Below are 26568 nucleotides of genomic sequence, written 5' to 3'. Positions count from 1 at the left end.
CTCTTTTTGTGCCCTCTTGCTCAACTGAGCTACTTTTTTGATCTAGGGTTTCACCATGAGAGGGAGAGAGTAGACTAGCTAGGTATGCACTATATTTGCTCAAATGAGGCTGCTTAAGATGGTTAGATGATGTCTCTCATCTCCCCATTTCCATGTTTCTTCCTCTAATTAGTGAATCCAAGAAATATATATGTAGTGGTTTACATGAATGGTGTTTTCATGCTTGGGAAGAGAGAAAGATAGATTTTCTTTTTTAGTTTTTTTAAATTATATTGTTTAGGATGTTATTTTTTATGTAAATTTGATTTAATTATGCAATATGCATTTTTCATGTATGAGGTTGCTTAAGATGGTGAGATGATGCCTCTCCTCTCACCATTTCCATGTTTCCTTCTCAAATTTATTTTAATGAAATCAAGATATATATTTAGCTGATTCCATCAACGGTGTTTTTCTACCTTGTCAATTTGATTTAGTTGTTAGGGAAAATTTGAAAATTGGCGGGAGATTTAAAAATTTTAACACAGGCGGTTTTGTAATGACAACCGTCTATAGAAAATACATTTCTACAGGCGGGTGACGTAATTGAAACGCCTGTAGAAATGAATTTCTACAGGCGGTTCCATATTACCTGCCTGTGAAAATAATTATTTCCATAGGCACCCTGCGCAGGTAGTTTTCCAATCCGTCTGTGGAAAGGGGTTGGGAACCGCCTGTGTAGTAGTTCTGTGTACTAGTGTACCGTGGAAATCCTTCAGGTTTTCGAAGCTTTCAAGGTTCAACTTCATGTACCTTTTTTCTAGAAACCCTGATCACCATGTGCTGGTCTATTTGGTCAGTAAGAAATGATGTCATCTTCAGAGGATTGCCAGCTTCGGTGCACAGATGCAAAACCATCATCAAAGCAGAGTTTGCTCTAGTTATCCTACAGCCAAAAGAAGATGTACAACCTGTTTTAGTTTCATGGCTAGAAGCTTATGTGTAGTTCTTTCCATTTTCTTTGTTTCTTTCTTTGTATCTTGATCTTTGTACTTTGGAACACTTTGTTTTTGTTTTGGAAATAAAAGCACAGTAGGGGTTCAAGCCCCCCTCCTGTTTCCCCTCAAAAAAAATTCATATTGTATATATATATATATATATATATATATATATGTGTGTGTGTGTGTGTGTGTGTGTGTGTGTGTGTGTGTGTGTGTGTGTGTGTGTGTGTGTGTGTGTGTGTGTGTGTGTGTGTGTGTGTGTGTGTGTGTGAACACAAGGTTAATGTGTGCCCTTGTGTATTGAGTTTGTGATGACTGATTGACAGAGATGATCAAGGTTTTGATTGAGTTTGGAGATTAATCATTGTGTGAGTACATGTGCAACATGTCTTTTGATAGTGTTGGTGTGCAGGTGTGGAGCACAAAGACATGTTGATGTGCAAGTATGGAGCACAAAGACGGTCGACAGGCACGGTGAAGGTCAAGTAGAGAAGGGTTGTGTCGATGGACTGGGAGCGTCGAAGGACAAATATAAGGCTTAGATCGAGAAGGAGCAAGATGGCTACAAGACTAACCATGGTGGGAATATCAACAAAACAAGAGTTCATGAGGAGGTGTAGATCGTGTTGATGAAGTTAAGACAACGATTGACCAAGTCAAGCCAAGGTGCTTGAGGACTCGGTGATCAGGTGGTCGAGACCGATAGTGACAGGTGTTGAAATCGTGAAGGAGAGGCGCACATACGCTTTTCCAAGCGGTTTGGTGGTTTAGGACTGAAACCACTGGCTAGACGGTTTTTGGGTTTGGACCTCAAAACTTGATTGGAGTTCCGACAAGAATGGGAGTAGCCACGTGGCGTCATTGTGAAGCTTGTGTCGAGACGAAGCAAAGTCATGAAGAACATGTAGCCATCAGATGCTTGGATGTTAAGTTGGATCATTGTGTCCCTAGGGAGAGGAGGGCCACACACCTGACACCCCTAACCTCAACAAAACTCCACTACACTCTTATTAAATAATTAAAAATATATTGAATTATTAGACTATGTGTGTGTTCTTTGTGTGATCTTTAATAATATTTATATGATCTACATTAATGTTTATGTTTTTTCTTGTTCTTTTGTTCTTGTCATTACTGTTGTAGTTTGTCACAACTTATCGTCGGTCCCCCCTATACCAAAATCATAGCTCCGCCCCTAAGTCGCATATACAACGTATAGTATAGGCTATGCATGGCCCTGTAGCCCGCGGCCTAGTCGCCCGGCCCATGGCCCGACGATTTGGCTCGGCTCGAGCAAAGCCTGGCCCGGTGGCCACTAGGCCCGGGTCGTCCCTGTCCAAGGGACCATGCCGTTCCTAGGCCGCCACTCAAGCACGCGGCACGCCACGGGCACGACCCGTTTCACCGGTCGGCCCGGTGAAAATAAACTTTTAGTGTAGTTGTGACTTGTATATATGTGTTATTAATTGTTATATTAGTGAAAATGATGAACAATTGGTGAAAAAAATGAAATGTTTCAGCATTTGGTGAAAAAATTGATGAAAATATGTCGTGTACCAGCACGGCACGAAAACGAGGCCACCAGCTGTGCCTTAGGCTGAAGGCCAGGTATGAAGCCCATAGAGGCATGACGACCCGCAACAGCACGACGAACTACGGTACGGCATGGCACGATGTCGGGCCGTGCCGACATGACCCGTTGGACATATATATATATATATATATATATATATATATATATATATAGTATTGGCCCAAACTGGTACTGTCTATCACAACGTAACGTCAACGCTCCTGGCTTACAAGCGTCCTCACATTTATGGGCGAAACCAATGGCGAGGAACCGTCGAAGGCAATGCCGGTGAGCCTCCGCGACGTGGTCTCCGTCGGGTGGACGAGGTCCCAGAACATGTGGTTGGTCCTGTTGGGGCACACCGTGCTCACCCGCCCGCACCGATACATGGCATTGTTATCCCCGAGACCGCAGCACGCTGCTTTCACCTCGGCATAGCCTGTCAATTGTCATGCAAGGAGTATATATATATATATTCCGCTCATCAGCTGACCATCAAGCAGCAGCATGCATCTGCTAATTAATTTTGTCCACCCCGTACGTACGTACCGTTTGCTTCTGGTTCCTTGATGTGCTGCATCAACGTGGTGTAGGTGTCGAAGAAGGCGTACTGCAAATCCTGGTGCTGCGTGCTCATGTCGCCGAGGAGGGACCTCACCGCCGCGTTGTACCGGGCGGACATGTCGTTGGCGCCGTCGTGGCATCCGCCGGCGGTGGTGAGGCGGCGGCTCAGGCTCAGCTCCCGCATCAGCGGCACGCACCCGATGGGAGCCGCGCCGACGAAGAAGAGCCTGCGCATCCCGAGGTCGTAGAGCCTCTGAAAATCGATCCATCCGCATGCAGTTTTGTTCAGGCAGTCGTCAGTCGTCAGTCGTCAGATCGAGCCTCAGCAGCTTCACTACAGTGCTACAGTACACACCTGCAGCTGGCGTCTCAAGGTCTGCGCCAGCGAGTCGATGAACTCCTGGGGAGGGAGGGAGATTACTGCCAGTACTTCCGCCGTCAAATCGACGGCGGGCCGGGGCAGGGCGCGGAAGATTATGTCGTTGCCGCCGATAGCCACGACGAAGATGGATTTGGACAGATGGTCCGTGGCCTGAGGCTGCCCGAGCTGCCGCACCAGTTCTGAATGGACGCTCGAGTAGTCGCACTCGATTTGGTGATCGAAGCTGAAGCACTGGCCCTGCAGATCCAGAATTCAGCATGAAGGCATGCTCATCTTTGTCAGTCTGTGACCAGATGGTAATGGTAGTCGATAGAGGTAGAGTAGAGGCAAAACAGCACAGTTTCCGTTGTGAATAACCTTGTTTGTGAGGTCACAAACTCCTGCACCACCGGAAGCAAAGTTGATGCCGTCCAGATATGTGGAGTTGCTGCCTGCAGTGTCGCGGATGGAGTGGTAGGCAGGAGGGCTGGCTAGCCCAAGGCTGCCAGCTGAAATTGGTACAAATTATGCAGCGCATCAGTTTCAGCAGCTCAACTGATACACACTCAACTCCTCAAGAACACGGTCGAATTCGTGCACAAATGATCAGATCTCATTAGTATATCCTCCTGCTAATGACTAATGCCATCAAGAAGTACCAAAATCTAAGCTTGGAGTCAAATGGCCACGAATCAATAAGAACATACCAAGAAAGTCGACGAAGTTGTGGCCATTGCTGAACCTGCCGGTGGCCTGCTGCCCCGGGTAGTCGATGCCGTTGCGCGGGAAGTTTGCCCTGAGCGGCGACAGCTGCAGGTGGTTGTTGTTCCCGACGTCTGCCTGCGAGTCGCCCAGCACGTACAGCGCCGGAACCAGCCCGCCATGGACGAGGACGAGCTCGGCCAAGAAACTAACGGCGACGCAGAGAAGAAGGCTGGCGGTGCTCTTACAAGAAGAGAGACGACCCATTTCGCAGCTGGTTCAGAATTTCAGGCAACGGAGAAAGCGCTTTGTGAATATATAAGAGAGGCAGGACGGTGGTAGCAAATCCAGAATATCTTGCCTGCGGGCGCGACTGGTTGACTTCATAGTTTTGTATATATCTACCCTTTCTACGCTCAAGCATGTTACCCGTAAAGTATGCATGGCTGGACGTGTTTCTTTACACGCGTGTAGTTACTCTCGTCTATGTATCTCTAGATTTAAGGTGTATATAACCGGACGAAATGTATATAGACAAAGTATATGATCATACTAAACCATCTAGAGTGATATGTCTGTTAAGTATGCATATATACATAGAGTATATGGTTATACTTATTGTATATAATATAGTAGTGGCATTTTAGTAATATATTTAAAATATAATTTTTTTTTGAAATTTTTTCGCGTGGTAAGATCTAGAGTCTTTTAATATGAGTATATAAACATACTCAAACTGATAAACAAGTATGAATACATACACAATGTAGTTTATTGAAGATGAGAGTAACTACATGTACGTGTACAAAGGAATTTCCATATATATATATATATATAGAAAAAGGATGCATGACTGTTGTAAGGTTTATAATTTGATCCGGACGTACACTCCAGGCGCGCGCCTGCTGCAGTGCCATCTGTGAGTGATTTTTTTAATATACCGGCCAAACTTAGCAAGAGGCAATGTAAATATATATATTCAAGTAAACTTAAGAACGAACTTCATGCCTTGAATTTGTAGGATAAATAAATAAAAGAAGAAACGATATTGCTTATAGCAACCAAAGATATATATAATAGAGTAAAGTCCATCAGCGGTCCCTAAACTTGTTTGGGTGTGTCATTCCGGTCCTTAAACTCGCAAAATGACTGTTTAGGTACCTAAACTTGTTCGATTGTATCATTCTGGTCCCTAAACTTAAAAATCTCTCATATAGATCCTCAAACTTGTTCAATTGTGTCATCCCGGTCCCTAAACTTGTTTTTAAGTCTCATCTAAATCAAAACAGGACGAATCTAAAAACTTTATATTGAAAAATAACTCATAACTTTTTCATATGAACTCGAATAAAGATAAACTTTATATCAAAATTGTAGGCATCGACGTGATCTACAACTTTGCAGTTGAAAAGTTTTAAAATTAAAATCATTTAGGGTCCTAAAATATTTTTTATAAGTTTATAGATTTTGAAATTTAAAATTTAAAATTAAATTTTATAACACTAAACAACATCAAATAAAAAACTTTTCAACTACAAAGTTGTAGATTGTGCTGAGGACTACAACTTTGGTATAAAGTTTGTCTTTATTCGAGTTTATATGAAAAAGTTATGAATTATTTTTTGATATAGAGTTTTTAAATTACTTTGTTTTGACCCAGATGAGATTCAAAACCAAGTTTAGGGGCTGGGATGACACAGCTGAACAAATTTAAGGACCTAAATGGGTGATTTCTAAGTTTAGGGACCGGAATAACACAACTGAACAAGTTTAAGGACCGAGATGACACAGACGAACAAGTTCGAAGACCTAAACGATCGATTTGTAAGTTTAGAGACCGGGATGACACGACGGTACAAGTTAAGGGACCGGCGGTGGACTTTACTCTATATAATAATATTCCATGCTGCTCTGGTAAAACATCGTCTCAATCTTCTCCAAAATTTTGCACCCCTTCCTTCTTCGGGCGATAATCTGGAGACAACACATACGTATTAGTTTCCAGCTAGTATGAACTACCTTACATTAAAGAAACATGATTAATGGTAGTCAGGGCACTCACAATGCAGACTCTATCATAGAGTCTAAAGTTATTTATTACCTCGAACAATGTGGACTTGGAGTCTAAATAAGACTTGGAGTCTTATTTTTTCTACTTCTTTCTTCAATAAATATGTTGCCACATCAGCAAAATACCATAAATAATATGTAATTAAGTGTCTTGGACTCTGTGATAGAGTCTTGCATTGTGAGTGCCCTCATGCGCGTCGTGCAACGGCCTTAGCTTCCTCTTTCCAACTTTATTCTGTGCAGCATATCGACGCGACATACTACGCGTTCTCATTGGAACGTAGCATATATAGCACGTCATCTGCTTTGTGAGGGCACTCACAATGCAGACTCTATCATAGAGTCTAAAGTTATTTATTACCTCGAACAATGTGGACTTGGAGGAGTCTTATTTTTTCTACCTCTTTCTTCAATAAATATGCTGTCACATCAGAAAAATACCATAAATAATATGTAATTAAGTGTCTTGGACTCTGTGATAGAGTCTTGCATTATGAGTGCCCTGAGTCAACTCTAGAACCTGTTGGAGCATGGTGATCGATCCTCATATCTCTCGGGAACATAAAAGTAATAAAAGAATAATGATCTTGCCAAATACTAGATATATGGCCATGTTTAGTTCACCCAAAAACCAAAAACTTTTTAAGATTTCACGTTACATCGAATCTTACGGCATATATGCATAGAGCATTAAATATAAATAAAAACAAAAATTAACTGCACACTTTACCTGTAAATTCTGAGACAAAATTTTTAAACTTAGTTACTCTATAATTAAACAATATTTATTAAATAAAAACGAAAGTGCTATAATATCAAAATTAAAAAAAATTAAATCTAAACAAGGCCATAGTTATCAACTGACAAATATATTCCGGCCAAAAGTTTGAGTGGCCACATGGATTGCCTGCCCAACATACAACACTGGAACATTCGACTGAGTACATATACATTTAATTAGATATATGTAGAAATTCGGGTCTTGTGCACTACTGGAGACGAGCTCTTTGTCGAGTGCTTACACAAAGGTTTTGTCGAGTACCACACTCGGTAAATAGCACTCAGTAAAAAAGGATCGGCGAAGGCTCCATTACCGAGTGTCATTTGTCGAGCACTCGGCAAAGAAAATTAAAGATACTGTTACGGTACTTGCACTTTAGATGGCTTTATATATTATTACTTTTTTAAAAAATCTTTGTTGAATGTCGTCTAAAAGAGCACTTGGCAAATATTTAAAAATAAATAAAAAAGTCTTTGCCGAGTGCTTGGACCCTGGCACTCGACAAAGCTAAGAAATATGGTGCCCATGTTCCAAGTTTTAGTGAGTGTCATGGCACAAGCACTCGGTAAAGTGACCATATGTTGTCTAAATTCCTAGCTTTGTCGAGTACCATGGTCAAGACACTCAGCAAAGCCCTATTTGCCGAGTGTTGCACTCGGCAAATCGACCTAAAATTGTGTATTTTTATATTACACCACGACAAACATGAGATGTCACATATATATCACATCCATCGAAACATATATCACATATTTGTCACATCCATCACCATATATATCACAATATTTCCATCCATTACTCAGAACAAGTCCATCTTAGTTGTTCAAATCTTAGCAACCAAGTTTCCGGAACATAGGGTACGTGGTACGGGACCGTGGTACGCGGTACGACATTCTCATAAACTATGGAACGTAGAGGGTATATAGCTTCGTCTCGTTTCTTTAAGTTGCGGAACGCGTTCCACTTTCTAAAGGAACGTGTTTGGGACATAGTGGTTGACTCAGGTAGTTTTACATATTGTTTTGAATCAAATGAATTTGATTCCTAGCGTGATATAGTTTACTATTGTATTTTTGTTTCATTTAAGGCTGTCCAACTCCAACCTTAAGGCTCATTGTAGGTCTAGGCCAATGAGTCAATCACCATCTAGATTTTTCACCGACCGCTCACGGACGGGCACGGCGCAGTATGCACACACACCACGAAGTTCCATAGTCGCTTGGGACTGACGTTCCTATGATTGCTCCTATATATGATCCGTGTTCCACCGCATTTGGGAACGATGTTCCATGATGTTCCCGTTCCACGTTTCGAGACGAAGTTCCCGGAACGGGGAACGTGCCCATGTTCCCGTACCCCGGCTGCTAAGGTTCAAATAACACAAGTGTATCACAACAAGTTCATCTCAAATCCAAGTGCATCATTAAGTGAACAAGACATGGGCATACAAGTGTGACTCACTGAGGAGGCCAATGCCTCCATCCTCCTAACTGCGGTAAAGAAAAAACCTGCTCATTCGGAGTGCCATGAATTGGATTATTGGAACCCGTCAATTGAGGCTGCACAAAGGATCACTACTATTACTACTACTAGCAGCAACAAAAGAAGGGGAAAGGAAGGAAAGGGCATATATGCCAGTGGCGTGGACGCACCGGTGAGGGGGCAGCGATGGTCGCGAGAACGCCGGGGACATGACAGGAACGCCGGAGACACGACGGCGGCGCCGAGGACAGCCGCGGTCGCCGGGGACCTCCTCCTCCTCGTGCAGCCTTGGCAGTGGGGGCGTGCAGCCAGGCGACTGGGGTGCGCGGCCTGGCGGTGGGGGCGCGATGGTGGAGGTGGCAAGGGGCCGACGTGGGCGCTCAAGCGGGGTGGGGCGGAGGTGCAGGGCACGGCGGCATAGCGGCGGAGTGTGCGTCTGTGTGCGCGCGCGTTTATTGGCGCGCACTAGAGTGGTTAAGTCCTAGAAACAGGCTTTGTCGAGTGTCCATGATCTGGCACTCGACAAAGATTAAATAGTTTATTAAAAAATATGTAGAAAAAATACAAAATCTAGGAAAAAGAACCGCTATTTGCCGAGAGCCGTGGAACATGCATTCGGCAAAGATCATACTTTTTTTAAAAAAACTCTAGAATTTAGTCTTTATCGAGTGTCTCGGTGGTGACAATAGGCAAAGACATACTTTGCCGTACTTTTTTAAAAAAAAAATCTAGAATTTAATCTTTATCAAGTGTCTCGGTGGTGACAATAGGCAAAGACATACTTTGCCGAGTGTTTTTTTTTCTTTTTGCCCCCAAACTTCTTTTCTGCTTTCCTACACTATAAGAGTCTACACATGTTCAAATTTCACACATTTCTTGATCTTTTTGCAAAAAAAAAATTATAGCAAAATGATCAAGAAATATGCCAAGTTTGAACATAGAGCACCAAGTATCGTAGGAGAACTACAGAAAAAGTTTGGAACTCAAAATTGAAAATACAAATTAAGTTTGCCTAGTGTCAAACCTTGACACTCGGTAAAAACCCATAGTGCTCTGAATGTCTTAGTGATGTGGAATGACCAATAAAGGTTAGTCAATATGCTAAGGAGAACAAGAAAAAAGCTAAGAATTTTCGTGCAGTAACCCAACTTCTTGGTGATTAAGTTGCTCTAGTGGGAGCATGGCTGCAGCCTATCAGCATATTCTGCGATCACGACAATAAGCTAGCATGTACAAAACCTCTTTGTTTGATGGCGACCTATCAATCTTAGCTTTGGATTCCTGAAAGCCATTGCAAATTTGTTAGCATTCATTCAACAGAAATGGATCAAGCTTTCCAAAATCAAAAAAAAAATCATTGGATAAATATTTATCAAGCTGAAGCAAGATCACGAAGTTCAAATTATTTTCCCGAATACTTTACTCATTCAAAAAATTGCATGCTCCGTTGCTTCTCTTGTGTCAAACCAGTTTAATTAAAGCACAATATCATTGCTCATTTCTTGTGAAGATACCTAAAATGGCCACATAGTAGACACCGCCGAGGCCGCCGCGCTTGCCTACGACTAGGCCGCCTTCGCGGCGCCGCCGTCATCCTCAACTTCCCCATCGACTGCGTGCGGGAGTCGCTGGCGCCGCTCGGGCTCGCCGAGACGCTGGGTCCCCTGTCCTGGCGCTGAAGCGGAGGCACTACCGGCTACCAGCCTCCACGCTCCAAAGACGACGGCGAAGCAGGTGGCTCTCTGGCGCCAGACCTCCCTTCGGCTCTGGTGCCGACGATGTTGTCGGCACCAGGCATGCTGATCGTCGGTAGTTGAGGCGGTCATTGCCGATTCCTTCCCGGGTAAGTTGCCTGGCCTCCACCTCGCCCCCCCCCCCCCCCCCCTCTTTTTTCGTCGTTGATGGAGTTGCATGGAATCTCGTTCTCCCATGGCGTTGCCATGCAGGAGCGCATTCGGCAACGTTTTGCGGCTTCTGTTACTCATTACGCCCTTGACAAATACTCCTTCTTCCTAGTGGTGGCCTTCGGCCGCTGCAAGCTTCGCCTCTCTTCTGAGTCTGTAGGCTCTCTTCTCCAGGCTGCCCTGGGGGGTTCGGCCTTGCATTTCTTCGTCGAACCCCTTGCCGATCGTGTCTTTCGCTTTGTTGTCTCCTCCAAGCAGGTGGGATGCTTCATTGCCTCTCTTCGCTTCTTCTCTTGTGATGCGTTCAAGGTTTTCTTTCATCTATGGGGCAATGGTGGTCCAAACTGGCGGCATGAACTCAAGCTTTTCATCCAAGAAGAGGAAGACTCTTGGTCTTCTCCGAGGCCACCTCGTTGTTCTTTCACCGACATGGTTAGATCGGCACCTTTGCAGCTGCCCAAGGGAATTCCCTCCTGGTCTAAGAAGCAGTCTTCCCCTGTGCTCGCTTCTGCTCCCTGGTCGGGCCATCGACGGGCGGGTTCATCCGCTTTGGCCGCCTCTCTTAACGTTCTTTATGGTGCCAATGCCGTTCCCATTGGCAATGCTCGTTCTTCTTTGCCGGCGGTGCATCTGGGTCTCCGGCCGGGTCACTTGCCGATGAGATCATCCTCTTTGGCCGCTCCTCAAGCCGTGCGATCTGGCGCCACTGTCTCTTTGCCTTCTCCTTCCGTGGGGCCGGCGATCCTCTCCGGTGCCAACACTATTCCCTTGGCAACCTTCCATTCCTAGGCAAGGCCAGGCTTGTGTCTTCCCAAGGCCCCCTGCCCGGTCTCGGCTGCTGCACCCTGATGACACACGCAGGTCTCGGTTCTGCTCCCGTTGCCTCTCTCTTCTGCATTGGCGAAATAGCTGCCGCCAACCAATCCAGTGTCGAGTGTGCCTTTTCTGGCCATGTTGTCGCGGCCTATGCTGGTGTTGGATTTGAATCGCCCAGGGGACAACAAAATCTTCGAAGGCCCATAGGCAATGATTCTATTACTCAAGGCCAATGGCAAAGGATAGGAGCCACTGTCGCCCAGCAGCCCCCGACCCAACGGTTTCGCGTTAAATCTAGCGCCCCTGCTCCCCAGGTCAATAGCCCTAGGCGCCAATGTTATCCTAAACGTTAAACGGTAAACAGTCGGTCACCCTTCGTTTAGCGTTTAAACTGTTTAGACGGTGTTTAAACGGATTAAAACGGTCTAAACAGTTTTACACAATATTACAAAAATGTGCATATTTTTTAATGTAAAATCAATCATTCTATCATTTATACATATTTATGCAACTAAAAACCATTTATTTTATTATGTATATATGTTTATGCATGTTAGAAGAATTAAATATACATATTTATGCATCTAATAAATCAATTTTATATATTTATAAATATAATAAATTTAAGTATACAAATTGTTGATATAAAATTCAACTACATTTACCTGGTGTTTGCCTAAACGGTCGTTTAAACAGCCGTTTAGCACGTTTAATACCGTTTACAACCGTTCCGTGTAGGCCGTTTAGACCGTTTTCTCCATTTTTTGACCGTTTAAACGGTCAACCGTTTAATTCCCCGTTTACCCCCTAAACAAAACAGTTTGCCACTGTTTACCGTTTAATGACCGTTTAATCGGCCGTTTAGGCGAGTAGGCGCCGGACCCAGGGAGGAGTTGGCCCAGAGATTATGCTTCGGCCCATTAACACTCAATGGGCTGGGGAACGCGGTCGACCAGGGGAGGGAGACTGTGCCGCCGCTCCAGACCCTTCGGCTTGGTCATTACTGCCCTCGACCTCTTCGCCTTCCCCGAACAACAGTGCCTCTGGTGCTTTGCCGCAAGAAAACCCCAATAGCTCTCAGGAAAGCCCCAATCGCCCTCTCTGCCACCAAGCTCAAGCCTCGTTTGACCTTAACTCCACTCCTGACGCACCATCCATGGCGTTCTAGCGGGCAGACCCTGCTCCATTCATCCCCGACTACTTGGAGGTGCAAGAGGTGCCTGTGAGAAGGCTCATGTCAAGAGCGGTGGCTCCTGTCAAGCCGCTTGCGAGGAATGAAAACCTGGCAATCGTCACCATCGCGCCACTTCCGGGTAATCCCAAGATCTTTCCTGCTGTTAGAGGGGTCATTAGGGACTTTCTTAATGAGGAAGTTGGAATCCCTTTCACCGACATTCAGCCGACGAGTTTAGGACAGGCTATGGTTAGGCTCAGGGATGCGCATGCTCGCGATGCACTGTTGCAGGACAGTCCCCATGAGTATGACAATGTTCTTGTATCTTCCACCAAGTATGATCGCGGTAGGAACTGGCGAAGTGCTGTTTTCAACCAAGAGTGTTGGTTGTTACTTCTAGATTTCCCCAGGACTATCTGTCTGAGAGACACATTCAGCAGTCAGTTGCAGATTTCGCTCGGGTTCTCTTCTCTCAGTTGGTGCATGAATCGACGCAGCTTTATTAGTCAGGGCCAGGGTTAAGGATCTGGATTAAATCCCTTGGTTTGTGATATATGAGGACCCGGATACCATTGGAGGGGAAAGCTTCACAATCTAGTGTGAGCTTCTAAGAAACAAGCAGCCCAATGACGTACCTCCCCTGCAGGACCCAATCCCCGAAGGCAATGTTCTTGAACACCCAATGCCTTTTGACTTCATTGGCCTGGGGCAGCCAGCCTTATTTGGGAATGCAAATCAAGTTTTAGGAAATGACTATGAGGGCTGGGATGCCTGGCCAGAACCTGTCTAGGATGACAATATTCTTGCTAATCTGAATATGGTAATGGAACAACCAAAGCCACAAGGGAATGTGGAAGTAGCGGACCTGGAGGCTGACGGTATTGTACAGGGACAGTAGGAAGGACAGCAGGGAGAGCAGGAGCTGGTTGAGCAGAACCCTGGGAACATGGAGACCCTAGACCTGAATCAACCACCAGTTAACATTGACCTCGTTCCCGTAATCATCAACCCGGTGGAGCATGACCCACAGGGTTTTGGGGAGCAGACTAGATACCTGCTTCAGGAACACGGTGAGGTTTTTCATATGAACTCAGCGCCACTGCCAGAACCAAACAATACTGACTTGGCTATTGCGATTGAGGCACCTCAGGCACAGCAACTTGGTCTGAATCAGCAGTTTAATCTGAATGAATTACCGGGGGAGCAAACTCACAACTCTCACACCCAGCAGATCTCACCCGAGAATTTCTTAGTTGAGGAATTCTCACCAAACCAGCTCATGTCTACTGATGACAGCTCTTCAGAGAAGAACACTAGCAATGCTCTAGGTCCAGGAATTGATTAGGAACAGATCTTGGAGTCTGCCATAGGGACTGCAAATATTGCCCACGAAATTCAAACTGGTGAGCTGCCAGCCCAGCAAGAATTGGATACCTGGGCCTCCACCCAAAGGAATGCAGTGAATACCAGTAGCCTAAGGCCTACTGCATTTGAAGAAGAGATCAGGGCCCAACAAGAGAACCTCAACCTACAGGAGCTAGGGGCCCAATCTGTTAGTAAAAGGGTGCTTGACCCTAAGAGTACTGACAACAATCAGGTCAATGGGCGCCCAATTAACCAGACTTTGGGTGGTCTATTCCTAGAGGAAAATAAGCTCATGCAAGCCATGGTAGGTGACAACTTTCTACACACCCAGACAAATCAGATTGGGTTGTCTCTGATGAGAATGGAAGATAGTGCCTCTGCCTGGTTCCAGACCTTGAATGATGAAACCACAAGGCTGCACACCAAATTCTTCTCATCAGGTAACATAAGTCATACCACTGTCTCCATACCCCTAAGTTGGGCGAATTTCTTCATAGCTCAGCTAATCAACCCAGACAGCTTTGATTGGATTAAATCCTTGCTAATGATAGGAATTGCCTGCTCTCTCGAGAATCCCAACTTTGAAACAATTTAGCTCTCTATACCTCCTAACTGCCCAAACCAATCTTACTCTCATTCTTGCATGGCAGAATCTTTGGAAAGAAGGCAGGAAGGAGAGCAGGGTCCATCCAAGGAGGTCCCTCCAAAGAAAAGAAACATCAAAAGGGCTGTGGCACATGTTGAAACAGAGGTAAGAAGAAGTCCTAGAATCCAAAACTCTAGTCATGGATTCAGACCTGAAGGGTGTAAGGCAAAAAACTGTTATGCATGCAAAGTGAAACCCCCCACTTTAAAAGGATCGGCTATCAAAAAATAGCAATAAACTTATGTGGCATGGATGAGCCTAATCTAGAAAGCTCTATGTTACAAGCGAGAAAGAAAAGGAAGCACCCGGTGGCCAGAGCTCGCATCATGCAGGAGGAAGCCGAAGCTTCATCCTAGGGAGCTGAGGAAGTTGAGGGAGAGGAGCAGGCTTCTGTAGCAAGGGAGGAGGCAGACAGGAACAACAATGAGTTAGAATGAATACCACAAGAGAAGGAAGAGCTCTAGGGTGGATAGTACCACCTTTTGACTTATTTTGGGTCGCTGTAATAGTTGTTCTAGTGCTAGATTGGCAACTAGTTGTATCGCCATATGCACGGCCAAAAACTTCGTCATTGTCTAGGATCACTCTAATCGGACTTTTAACCTACTCTATTATGAGACCTTTGTCTGTAATAATTCTGGTGACAGCCTGGGGCTGGTCAGCCAAGCCACAATCTCATTTTAAGTTTGCAATGAATCAATCTTCTACCAGAGTTTAGCAGGTACTATGTTGGAATGTTAGAGGAATCAACTCGAGCTGGAAATGGGGAGCTGTGAAAAACAAGATTGCCTCTGCAAATTGTGATATTGTTTGTTTACAGGAAACAAAAAAAAGAAGACTTTGATCGACAATTCCTCAAAAACATATGCCCAAACGACTTTGATGCTTTCGAATTTCTGCCCTCGGTGGGAGCTTCAGGGGGAATCCTTGTTGCCTGGAAAAGTGGCATGTTCTTAGAAAACATATTATTCTCCAACGAATTTGGTATTTCTATCCATTTCTGCTCCCTCTTCGATAATGCTACTTGGTTGCTTACTTGTGTTTATAGGCCATGCACATCGAAAGGGAAGGCACACTTCGTTCACTGGTTTAGAAGTTTTCAAGTTCCTGCATCAGAAGATTGGATAGTTATGGGTGACTTCAATCTCCTTAGAAATTTGGAGGACAGGAACAAACCAGGGGAGATGTTTCAGAAATATTGATGTTCAATGCTGCCATAAGTCATCTAGGTGTACAGGAAATTCCTCTTCAAGGGAGGAAATTCACCTGGTCCAATATGCAGCCTTCACCCCTTCTAGAGAAGCTGGATTGGGTTTTCTCCTCAGCAAGCTGGACTCTAACTTACCCAAACACCTCAGTCAAAGCTCTAGACATGACCCCCTCTGACCACACTCCTCTAGTGATCAATATTTCAACTAAAATACCTAAAGCCAGAATCTTTAGGTTTGAAAACTTTTGGATGATTAGTGAACACATTAATACCATCCTCAACTCAGCCTGGTCAGCTCCGGTATATCATACAGACAGGGCAAAAATCATCACAGCTAAGTTCAAAATTCTGAGGAAAAAACTGAGGGATGGGCAAGCTTCTAGAATGGGCCTACACACAACCATTTCAAACACCAAGATCGTCATACAGTTTTTGGAAGCACTCGAAGATTTTAGAGATCTAAGCCTAGAGGAATGGAATTTTAGGGACTCTTTGAGAGAGCATCTGGTTTCTTTGCTTGAACAACAAAGAATCTACTGGAAACAGAGAGGAAGCATCAAATGGGTACAAATGGGAGACGTAGGCACAAAGTTCTTTCACAACAATGCCACAATCAAATACAGGAAAAACTTGATAACGTTTTAGAAGCTAGTGATGGGTCAATAGCTAATGAGCATGGAGAAAAAGAAAAAAATGTCTGGGAGGACTTCAAAGATAGGCTTGGCACTTTGGAATTCTTGGGTTTCCAGCTTGATCCTGCTCAGTTTATCCAACCAAGCATTCAGCTGCAAAGTCTTGATCTTCCCTTTCTGCATGAAGAAATAGACGCCATTGTCAGAAGTCTACCCAACAACAAATCCCCCAGGCCCGATGGTTTTAATAATGAGTTCTTAAAGAAGAGTTGGCCAACAATCAAGTGTGACTTCTATGACCTCTGTAATGACTTCTACAACCACCCGGTCTATCTTAGAAGCATCAACTCTTCTTACAAAACTCTAATCCCAAAGATCGATGGTGCAAGAAAGGTCAAGGACTTCAAACCAATCTCACTTTTGAACTTGTCAGTGAAGCTGCTTACAAAACTCCTTGCCAACAGACTTCAACCTCTAATCACTTCTCTAGTTCATAAAAAACAATATGGTTTCATCAAAAAGAGAACAATACAGGACTACGTGGAATGGGCTTATGAATACATCCACCTTTGTCAGCATTCAAAGAAAGAAATTGTTATCCTCAGGCTCGACTTTGAGAAAGCTTTTGATAAAATAGAACATCATGTGATGATCACCTTGATGAAGGCCAAAGGTTTCAGTGACAGATGGCTCAAATGGATGCAAGACATTTTTTATTCTGGCACCTTTGCTGTCCTGCTGAATGGTAGTCCTGGCAAAACTTTCCATTGCAGACGAGGGGTTAGACAGGGTGACCCACTCTCTCCCTTGCTTTTTGTAATGGCAGCAGATCTTCTTCAATCCATGATCAACAAAGGAAAGGCCATGGGCCTACTCAAGCTCCCAATCCCGACTGGGAGCTCAGATGATTTTCCAGTAATTCAGTATGCAGATGACACTCTTATTGTGGCAGAAGGTGATGCTAAGAAACTTTTCTTCCTCAAATCCATCCTCAACACTTTTTCCCTCTCAACTGGTTTAAAGATCAACTTCAATAAGTCAATGATGACTCCAATCAACATCTCAGAGGAAAAAATACAAATCTTAGCTAGGACTTTTGGATGCTCGATTGGAAACCTGCCCTTTACTTACCTTGGGCTGCCCCTGAGCATTACCAGACCAAGAGCACAAGACTTTATGCCAATGGTGAATAAGTGTGAAAAAAGGTTAACCTATGTATCACCTTTCTTAAACTAGGCCGGTAGACTACAGCTGGTCAATGCGGTTTTCTCTGCCTTGCCAACTTTCTTTATGGGCTCCATCATGTTACCGAAGTCAATCATCAAACAAATTGACATGTATAGAAAACACTGTCTTTGGAGAGGATCCTCAATCAATGAGAAAGGCAGCCCAAAAGCAGCTTGGGGAATGGTAAGTACACCCAAAGACCAAGGAGGCATGGGAGTCGTTGATCTAGCGAAGCAAAATAAAGCGCTGGTCATGAAATATTTGTATAAATTTTTCAACAGACATGATTTACCCTGGGTTAACTTGATCTAGGAAAAGCACTATTCAAATGACAGGCTGCCAAAGCACAACAGAAAAGGCTCCTTCTGGTGGAGAGATGTACTAAAATTACTCCCCGAGTTCAAACAGATAGCAAAGCCGCAAATGAATAACGGATCCACCGTCCTCTTCTGGTTGGACTCTTGGAATGGCACTCCCTTGGAACAGAGTTGCCCTGAACTCTGTTCCTTTGCAAGGAACTTGCAGATCTCTGCCCTTAAGGTACTCAATATGTCTGATATAACTCAGCTTGTACATCTCCCCCTTTCAGAAACAAGCATTTGGGCAGTTTCAGCACATTCAACACCTATTGCAAGCTAGAGAAGTCAATGAAGAGCCGGACAAGTGGGCAGGAAATGGACTCTCTACCACATATTCCACCAGAGCAGTTTACAGATCATTGATAGGGCATTCTAATACACACCCGGTATACAAATGGCTCTAGAAATGCAAAGCACAGCCCAAGCATAGAGTATTCTTTTGGTTGCTGCTCAAGGACAGACTCAACACCAAAAACATCTTGAGAAGAAAGAAAATGGACCTCAACTCCTATCACTGTGCTTTATGTAGTTTTTTAGTGGAAGAAAACTCGCAACACTTATTTCTAAATTGCGACTATGTCAGAATGTGTTGGGACATAATTGGGGTGGACATCCCGCTAATGAGTAGATTTCTAGACATAATCCTGGCAGTAAAACATCAGATAAACTCCTAGTTCTTCATGGAGACAATAATTATGTTGGGCAATATGGACTGCACGAAATGAGCTGATTTTCAGAGGAAATGGAACTTGCAGGGACGAATACATCAGAACCTTTTTCAAGGAACTCAAGCTTATTCGGTTCAGAATAAAGCAAGATCAACAACCTCAGTTTGACTCATGGTTTCATCACCTAGAACTGCTAGCTGCCTAGAGCAATTTTTTTCCTTTCTTTTTTTGTTTCTTGATTCATGTACTTGTACTTCTTCCTCTTCTCCTTGTTCCAGAACTCTTGTTTTTCTTTAATAATAATAATTATTATATTGTAGGGGGTAAAACCCCTCCAGATTCTTCAAAAAAAGAATAACATTGCTCGAGGCTTCGTTAGTGATCTTGCATGGCGATATATAGCCAATTAGTACGTATACTTACGAACCAATTAGCATATATAGTTACAAATAATAGAAGTGATGGCGAACCCTCCATGATCCTCTTGGTGATAGCCGAAAAAGAAGAAATTAAACAAGAGAAGCAAGGAAGCAACCACAACCCAATATTATGCCATTGGTGGCGGTGCTTATTGAGGGGGAATTAAATCCCTTTGATTTTGATAAGAAACGAACAAGAACTAAAGGAAAAGCTGTGGGGAGGACAAAATCTATAACGACGATTTTCATTTAAAAGAACCCTAACATTTCATTGGGTGGGATGGCTGAATATACAAAAAAAAAAACAGATTGCTTTATTATTTGATAAGGTTATAAATTAACGAATAAGACAAGAAAGAGTACATATTCGTCCACAAAATCTTGTTTAGTTTCTACTGGGTAGGTCAAACAAGTTGCAATTAATCTATACATATACACAGTGTCTCAGTGCTACTGCTGTGCTCCTCTGGGCTCGGCGCCTCGACGGCGGCCGTCATGTCGTAACAATTAAGTTTGATGCATCTATCTATTACAATACACAAAGTAGCACATGTATAATATACTGACAGTTTGAAATATTAATATATTGTGCATTAAAAAAGCTTATAATAATAATACTACTTATTTGCCATGTGTTCCTACAATATGCAATATCTCTAATTTTGATGATCAAGATGGAGATGTAGTTTCTATATATTTGTGCTGAAGCAAATTAAGATACACACGTATACGTATATCAAATTACAGATTACAGATATCATATATCAGAGCATGTCGAATGAAATATGATTTGTTTCCCTTTCCGTCAGTCGTCGTCAGATCTCCTGTTCACTTCGTTGCCCCCGATTCTGGTGTCGACGTCTCCGCGTCCGCCTACTGAGCTCCAAGCGTCGTCGTCTCGTCGAGCCATCAAGGATGCCACTTCTTCTTCGTGTTCCTGGATAGCGCCTTGCATTTGTAAACGCGGCCGCCGCCGCATACGCCATCTTCCATCCAGACCTTAACCCAGATTATAATTACAATTCTAATTATATTACGTCGCCGGAGCTCTTCCATTTGTCTCTCATCACGCGGCGACGGCGTCGTCCGCTGTCCTGCACGGCCCACGGCGGAAAACGCAGCTGACTCGTTCGCCTCGGACGCCGCCGGCCGCCCTCGCTCTCCCTCTCGACCGCTAGCGGCCGGCCGGCCGGCCGGCCGGCCAAAGTGCCGATGCCTACGTCCAACGTGAAAGAGCATCCATCATATATGGCGTTTGAGCTTATCCAATAAAGCATACCTGGCGTGCCGAGCTCTAGCTGGCCCGGCCATGTCGTCCTCGAAGCGGTGGACGTCCGCCTCCGGCACGGAGCTGGCGGGCCGGTCGTTGCCCCTCCCCGCCTCCGCACTCTCGCCAGTCCGCCAGAGCGCCGGCCGGCGCTCAGTCTCCCGATCGGAACCCACCACGACAACATCCCCCTCCCCCGTCGCCGTCTCGATCGCTCGCGCGCTCTGGCCTTCCTCCTCCACCGGCAACAAGAGCGGCAAGAGCAAGGCCCCGCCTGCGCCGTCTCCCTTGTCCCCCGCGCCGCCGCCGCCGTCGTCGTCCGTGGCCACACTCGCAGACCACCTCGTCAGAGATGACGCGCCACGGGCTCTCTCCCGGCAGCGCAGCTGCACCGAGCTCCCGCGCTTCGCCGACGCGGACGCCGAGGCCCGGAAGATCGGGAAGACGTCAGGGAAGGGCGGCGCCGTCAGCCACGCGTTCGGCCGCTCCATGCGCTTCCTCCCGTCCACGAGGCCCGCGGGCGTGACGCTCACGCCGGGCCGCGTGGCGCCGTCGGACCTCCGCAGGCTCGCGTCCCTGGACGCCGCCGCCGACGTCGCCAGCTCCGGCTCGGAGTGCAGCGACGCGTCCAGGGGCTCCGCCACCGCCACGCCGAGGAAGGTCTCCACCAAGCCGCACTCTCCGCTGCTCCCGCGCACGGGCTCCGTGCGCCTGCTCGGGTCCAGCAACACGCAGTGGGCGCTCTCGCCCGGGCGGCGCAGCGGCTCGCCGGTCAAGGCGACGACGACGACGACGACGCTGCCCACGGTGCCGGAGAGCAAAGGCAAGAAGAGCCTGATCAGCCTCGGGTGGGGCCACATCTTCCACCGGCGGAAGCACGCGGCCGAGGACGCGTCCATCGCCGCTGTCACGGCCACCTTGCTGTCCTCGCCGGTGGTGCCGTCGCGCAGCAGCGCAGGCGGCGGGGAGGCCGGCCACCACATGAGGATGGCGCATTGCCGGCTCCTGCAGTGGCGCTTCGCCAACGCTAAGGCGGACGCCGTCCGCAAGAGGAAGATGGCCAGCGCCGAGCTGGACTTGATGGGTACATGGGCAAGGGTGTCGGAGATGAGAGGGAAGGTGGCCAGGAAGCGAGTGCAGCTTGAGAAAGAGAAGCAGAAGATTAAACTAAACAGCGTGCTCTCTTTTCAGGTTCAGTTACTTAAAATTTTTAAGTTTGCAATTTTGTGTAGAATTTAAAAAGACTTCCTTGCCTTGGTATTTTTATTTCTGGTGATGATGAGATGGTGGATAAACCTGCAGATGAAAGATTTGGAGAGGTGGGGGCAGCTGCAAAACGGACATGACTCTGCCCTGGCCTCAACAGTGAGCTGCACACGGGCAGCCGTCTGCAGGCTTCCTCTCACCAATGGTGCCAAGGTATTTGGATGCATTTCAGCAATGAATTTCTTTTCTTCAATACATATGTACTTGCTGGTGAACATTTGCCTCAAGTGTATTCCTCCGAAAATAATTTCATCATCAGACAAAAACATGAAACATGCAATTCGACGCAGGTATCCCTAGCGGCGCCATTGGCGACCATTCTGCACCAAGCTCTCGAGCTCACGTCGAAAGCCAAGGCAATGACGAGATCATTCAGTCCAATGGTAATAACAGACTAAATATATGAAAAAAAAACAAGTTCATAATCTCACTTGTGCTGACTTGTATGGATTGTTCTCTGATTGGTGGAGTTTTATCTTTCTCTTATTAGGCTCAGGAAACAGCGTTACTGATCTCGAAGCTGGTGCGTGTGGCGAGAGAAGAGCAAGTTCTGTTGCAGGAGTGTGTTGAGCTGCTTAGCCAGGTCTCTGCTCTGCAGGTAATAGCATTGGTATTTCTTTTCATTGGCCAAATTGCCTTGGGTTTATTATGGTAGCACAGGGACTCCTACCAAGTCTCATTGTTTGATAAAAACCTGCAGGTGGAGGAACAGAGCTTGCGCAGCCATCTAGTGCAGTCTGCGTCGATTAGTGCTGTGATCGTGAAATAGTGGAGGCAAGCGCTTGTACACAGGCATTTTGGTTGTAGTACCAGCTCCAGACGAGCTCTAGACTTTTCCAGTAAAACTAGCTAGAATAGAATCAAAGCCTATGTTTAGGTAGAAGGGTAAGATCAAATCAGAAACAAAAAGAGGTGTCATGTGAGCACGTTACCGCTGAATGACCTTCAACTCTTAAAATCTTCCTAAATTTACTACAAGAGTTATGGTAAGACAGAGTAGACAATCTTGACCAATATGATAATATCTATAGGTAAAAAAAAAAGATACTCAGGTCTTCAGAGATCACATCGTTTGATATGGAAATCTGATTTGAGATTGATTGGGATTATCATTCTCCACATAAAAATATCTTTTAAACAAGATCGATGGTGCATATGATTGGACTCTGTTTCGATTGAATGTATATTTCAATTTTACTGCAGCAAGCATGTTCAGTGTTACAATCAGAAATACTCCCTCCGTCCATAAATAAAATGCATGTCTCGTTTTCCAAGAAATCAAACCTTTTTAAGTTTGACCAAATATATACAAAAATATATTAATATTTATCATATGAAATATGTATCATTAGATTAAGCATGAAATATATTTTTATTATATATTAAGGCCTTGTTTAGTTGGTGAAAAATTTTTGGTTTGGCTACTATAGCACTTTCGTTTGTATTTGAAAATTATTGTCCAATCATAGACTAACTAGGCTCAAAAGATTCGTCTTGTAAATTACAGGCAAATTATGCAATTAGTTATTTTCTAATTTATATTTAATGCTCCATGCATGTGCCGCTCGATTCGATGTGATGTGGAAAGTTTTTGGATTTTGAGGTGCACTAAACAAGGCTTTATTTGCATATACAAATATTGATACTATTTGATATATTTCTAGTCAAACTTAAAACAGTTTGACTTCTTGGGAAGCAAGACATGCATTTATTTATGGACAGAGAGAGTACATCAAAAGCGAAGATATTGCTGGGAAATCTTGTTTCCTTTGGGAAGATATTTGGGGAGGGGAGCTCCTGGTCAATAAAATGCCAGGACTTTGTTCATTTGCAAAGAAGAAACATATTACCTTTGCAGAGAACAAACCCCCCCCCCCCCCCCCCCCTCATGGCTTGTTTCATTTACCTTTATCTCATCAAGCTCATTCGCAGCTGTTGCAGCTTCAGGGTGAACTGGAAAGAGTTGCTCTGAATGATTTACCAGATATAAATGTACATACATCTAGAATTCAAGTCAATTTTCAGTGAGCAAGGCCTACAAACAATTGAGTGGGCATGAAGCTTTGCACCCAGTTTATAAATGGATTTGGAGGAGTTCTTGCCAAAGTGTTCTTGTGGTTACTGGTCAAGGATAGGTTAAGCACTAGAGAGTTACTGAAGTGAAAGAACATGACACTGCAGGATAATTGCATCTTGTGCCAAGGTAACATAGAAGAGTCCTTGACACACCTGTTCCTCACCTGCCCTTTTGCTGTGCAATGCTGGGCTTGGCTGAGCATTCAGGTTGATCCGAATCTGGATACTTTCCAAAGCCTCCAGAGTTTCAAGTATCAGCTCCAAGTCCCCTTCTTCATGGAAATAATATTTTGATGAGCTGGACAATTTGGAAGGCAAGAAATGACTTCATCTTTCGCCAGGTTAATCCAACTATTCAGCAGTCCAAAGACCATTTCAGTCAAGAGCTCCAGTTTCAGCTTCTGAGAGCCAAGAAAAGCTACTCTCCTAGGATTAATCAATGGATAGCAAATCTTAACCTGGATCCGGCTTGTAGTTGCTTTTCTTTCTTCCTTTCTTTGCTTGCTGAACTGCAATGCTCTGCTCTACCTCTTCTTTGTAACTGGACTTTGGTCTGCGCTTTGCAGCTTTTAATTTAATTCCAGTAGGGCACACCCCTCCTGTTTTCCTAAAAAAAAAGAAAAAAAAAAGAAAGATGTCGCAGCAAAACCAACTTCAACGTGATACTGTATGATGCTCTGATTACAATGTACATAAGCATCTGGATTATGAGCAGAGAAGTAAACAAGTTCTAGATAGCATAACTTAATGGAGATTCAAAGCTAGCAGATAACAAAATCATCCGTTGCAAATTGGTAGAGTTGCACAAACGCAGTCAACTAACAAAAGCACTAACAGATTAAACTAGTTTAGGATCTCCTTGGCACTTAGGAGATGGGATTCACATCTACTGAAAATGGGAAACATCAACTAGCATTTTTCATAGCCGCTTGTCGCTTGACAACAGAAGTCGACCCAAAAAAATCATCAACTGCAGTTGCTAAGAAGGAAACCAGGCATCATGGAACTAAGTTGCGAGCATGGCAACCAACTCATGCATAACAGAGGGGCAGCTTTTGCTCAGATGCTTAAAGCCGTCACTGGCCACGGCTGCCCTCAAATTTGCAGGAGAGCTGAGAAAATGGAAGCACACCTTCTTGAGTCCATGGCAGTGGTGTTGCTCGGCTAGCGCCAGGATGGTTGCCACATTGTCTGCATTGATATAGTCACACAGCTTCTTTTCACATAACAATTTCAGCCTCTCCAAGTTGTATTTGTCCGCAGCAACCAGTAGGTGCTGAGACAAAACGTCTTCCTCGTCGTCGCCTACGTCTCCCTCTTCCATCTGTTTCATCTTCTTTGTCTTTATCGTTGTCTTTGGCTTTTTGTTTTTCTTTGCCATTGGGAATAAGTCTGTGTAAACGAAGTAGAGCAGAGCCTTGAACACCCGAGGTTCCATGTCCTCTATGTGCACCACACCACCTCCGGTGTTGCTCTCTTTCATCGCACCAAAGAGCTCTGCACTGAAGACAGGCGAACGGGCTGCGAGCACGCACCGGTGTGCAGCGAACATCTCACCGGCGACGTCGAACACCACATCAGCGCCCTTTTCGTTCAACAGGAGGCCGCCAAGATGCTGGTGCAGGTCAGATGGGGGCACGGAGATACTATCGGCCGGAGTGGTGGCTTCCGGCGCCTCCTCCGTCCGGAATTCCGTGGTGACGACCACATCGCACCGAATGGCAAAAGAATCATCAAGCAGATGCTTCGACGCTTCAAAAACTTCCCTTTTGATGAACTGGGGGCGTCCCCAAGCACTCTGGTTATCGTAGATATGCATTCCTCCCAGTGTCAACGGCTGCTCCGCCACGTCGCCGACGAAACGGAAGCCGAACTGCGCTTTCACTGGCTTGGCGACGCTGTCGTGGAGATAAAGAAAAAGCGAGATGCCATCTTTGTCCTCTGACTTGTTACCGTTGGGGTAGTAGCGAATGTGCCAGCGAAGGCCGCCCACGGTGAACGGGAGGGACGCGATGTACTCTCCTGTGGGAGTCGCCAAGGTGCGGGAGTATCCATCGATCCTGAGGATGTGGTACCCACTCGCGGTGTTGGCGACTATGGTGGAGGCAGACCGCGACGGCTCGCCGCCGCCAGCCATGGAGGACACGTCAAACCTGATGATCTCTATCGGTCTCTGACCCTGCTCCCCTCCTTCCCCACAAATCCTGTTGAGTTCTCTCTTCGCCGCGGCGCACGATTCACTGATTTCAGCTTAGGCGCCACTGCATTGTGGAGGGAGTAGGGTTTGGCACGAACCGGCGGCGCGGAAAGGGGAAGACCGGACGGCGAAGGAGGCGATGGGTCGTCGCCGGCTTGACTTGCTTCCTACCGCTGCTGTTGCCTGTTGGGCTCTTTTTTTCTAGGCCGATTTACATAAGAGCAGCCCAGTTTGTATTATTCGGACCGAAAGATGGGCCACGCCGATCAGGCTCGCACTGTCCTCTGTTCCGTCCAGATCGTCTAGCTGACTCGGGAATAGCATGTTCAGTGTTAAAATCAGAAATGCATCAAAAGCAAAGATGTTGCAGCAAAATTAGTGATCTTCATCTCCATAGGCAACCATGACTGAAGGGAATAGCATGTTCAGTGTTAAAATCAGAAATGCATCAAAAGCAAAGATGTTGCAGCAAAATTAGTGATCTCCATCTCCATAGGCAACCATGACTGAAGGACAAAAACAACCAACTTCAGCGTGATATAATGTACTCCCTCCATCCCAACTATAAGTCATTCCAAGAATATTGAATAGTCAAAGCATCTCAAGTTTGACCAAATTTATATAATAAAATATTAATATTTATGATACCAACTAAGTATCATTAGGTTCTTCATTGATTATATTTTCATAACATATCCACTTGATCTCATATCTTTCTGTAATTTTGGTCAAACTTAAATGCTGACTCTCCAAAATTCTTAGAATGCCTTATAATTTGATATGAAGGGTGTATATCTAATGCTCTGACATCATTATATATATATATATA

The 26568-nt window shown here is 45.1% G+C and overlaps 3 protein-coding genes across 3 annotated transcripts; 1 reads left to right on the top strand and 2 right to left on the bottom strand.

Annotated features, from left to right (window-relative positions):
* Window positions 2736–4483, bottom strand: LOC8063016 (GDSL esterase/lipase At5g55050). Its single transcript, XM_002464257.2, has 5 exons — window positions 4186–4483; window positions 3857–3987; window positions 3473–3736; window positions 3103–3370; window positions 2736–2992 (listed from the first exon to the last, which is right to left on the bottom strand). The coding sequence occupies exons 1-5, from the start codon at window positions 4445–4447 to the stop codon at window positions 2766–2768; spliced, it is 1152 nt and encodes a 383-aa protein (XP_002464302.2). The 5' UTR covers window positions 4448–4483; the 3' UTR covers window positions 2736–2765.
* On the top strand, window positions 20155–22735 carry LOC8065625 (QWRF motif-containing protein 7). Its single transcript, XM_021451707.1, has 5 exons — window positions 20155–21391; window positions 21503–21619; window positions 21757–21849; window positions 21957–22064; window positions 22167–22735. The coding sequence occupies exons 1-5, from the start codon at window positions 20243–20245 to the stop codon at window positions 22233–22235; spliced, it is 1536 nt and encodes a 511-aa protein (XP_021307382.1). The 5' UTR covers window positions 20155–20242; the 3' UTR covers window positions 22236–22735.
* On the bottom strand, window positions 24267–25893 carry LOC8065462 (BTB/POZ and MATH domain-containing protein 1). The gene has a single exon (XM_002464256.2). The coding sequence runs from the start codon at window positions 25677–25679 to the stop codon at window positions 24549–24551; it is 1131 nt and encodes a 376-aa protein (XP_002464301.2). The 5' UTR covers window positions 25680–25893; the 3' UTR covers window positions 24267–24548.

This window comes from Sorghum bicolor, chromosome 1 (assembly GCF_000003195.3).
Source record: "Sorghum bicolor cultivar BTx623 chromosome 1, Sorghum_bicolor_NCBIv3, whole genome shotgun sequence".
In the NCBI taxonomy this organism is placed as follows: Eukaryota; Viridiplantae; Streptophyta; class Magnoliopsida; order Poales; family Poaceae; genus Sorghum; species Sorghum bicolor.
The sequence above is the reverse complement of the archived record's forward strand: the minus strand, read 5'-3'. Positions and strand labels throughout refer to the sequence as shown.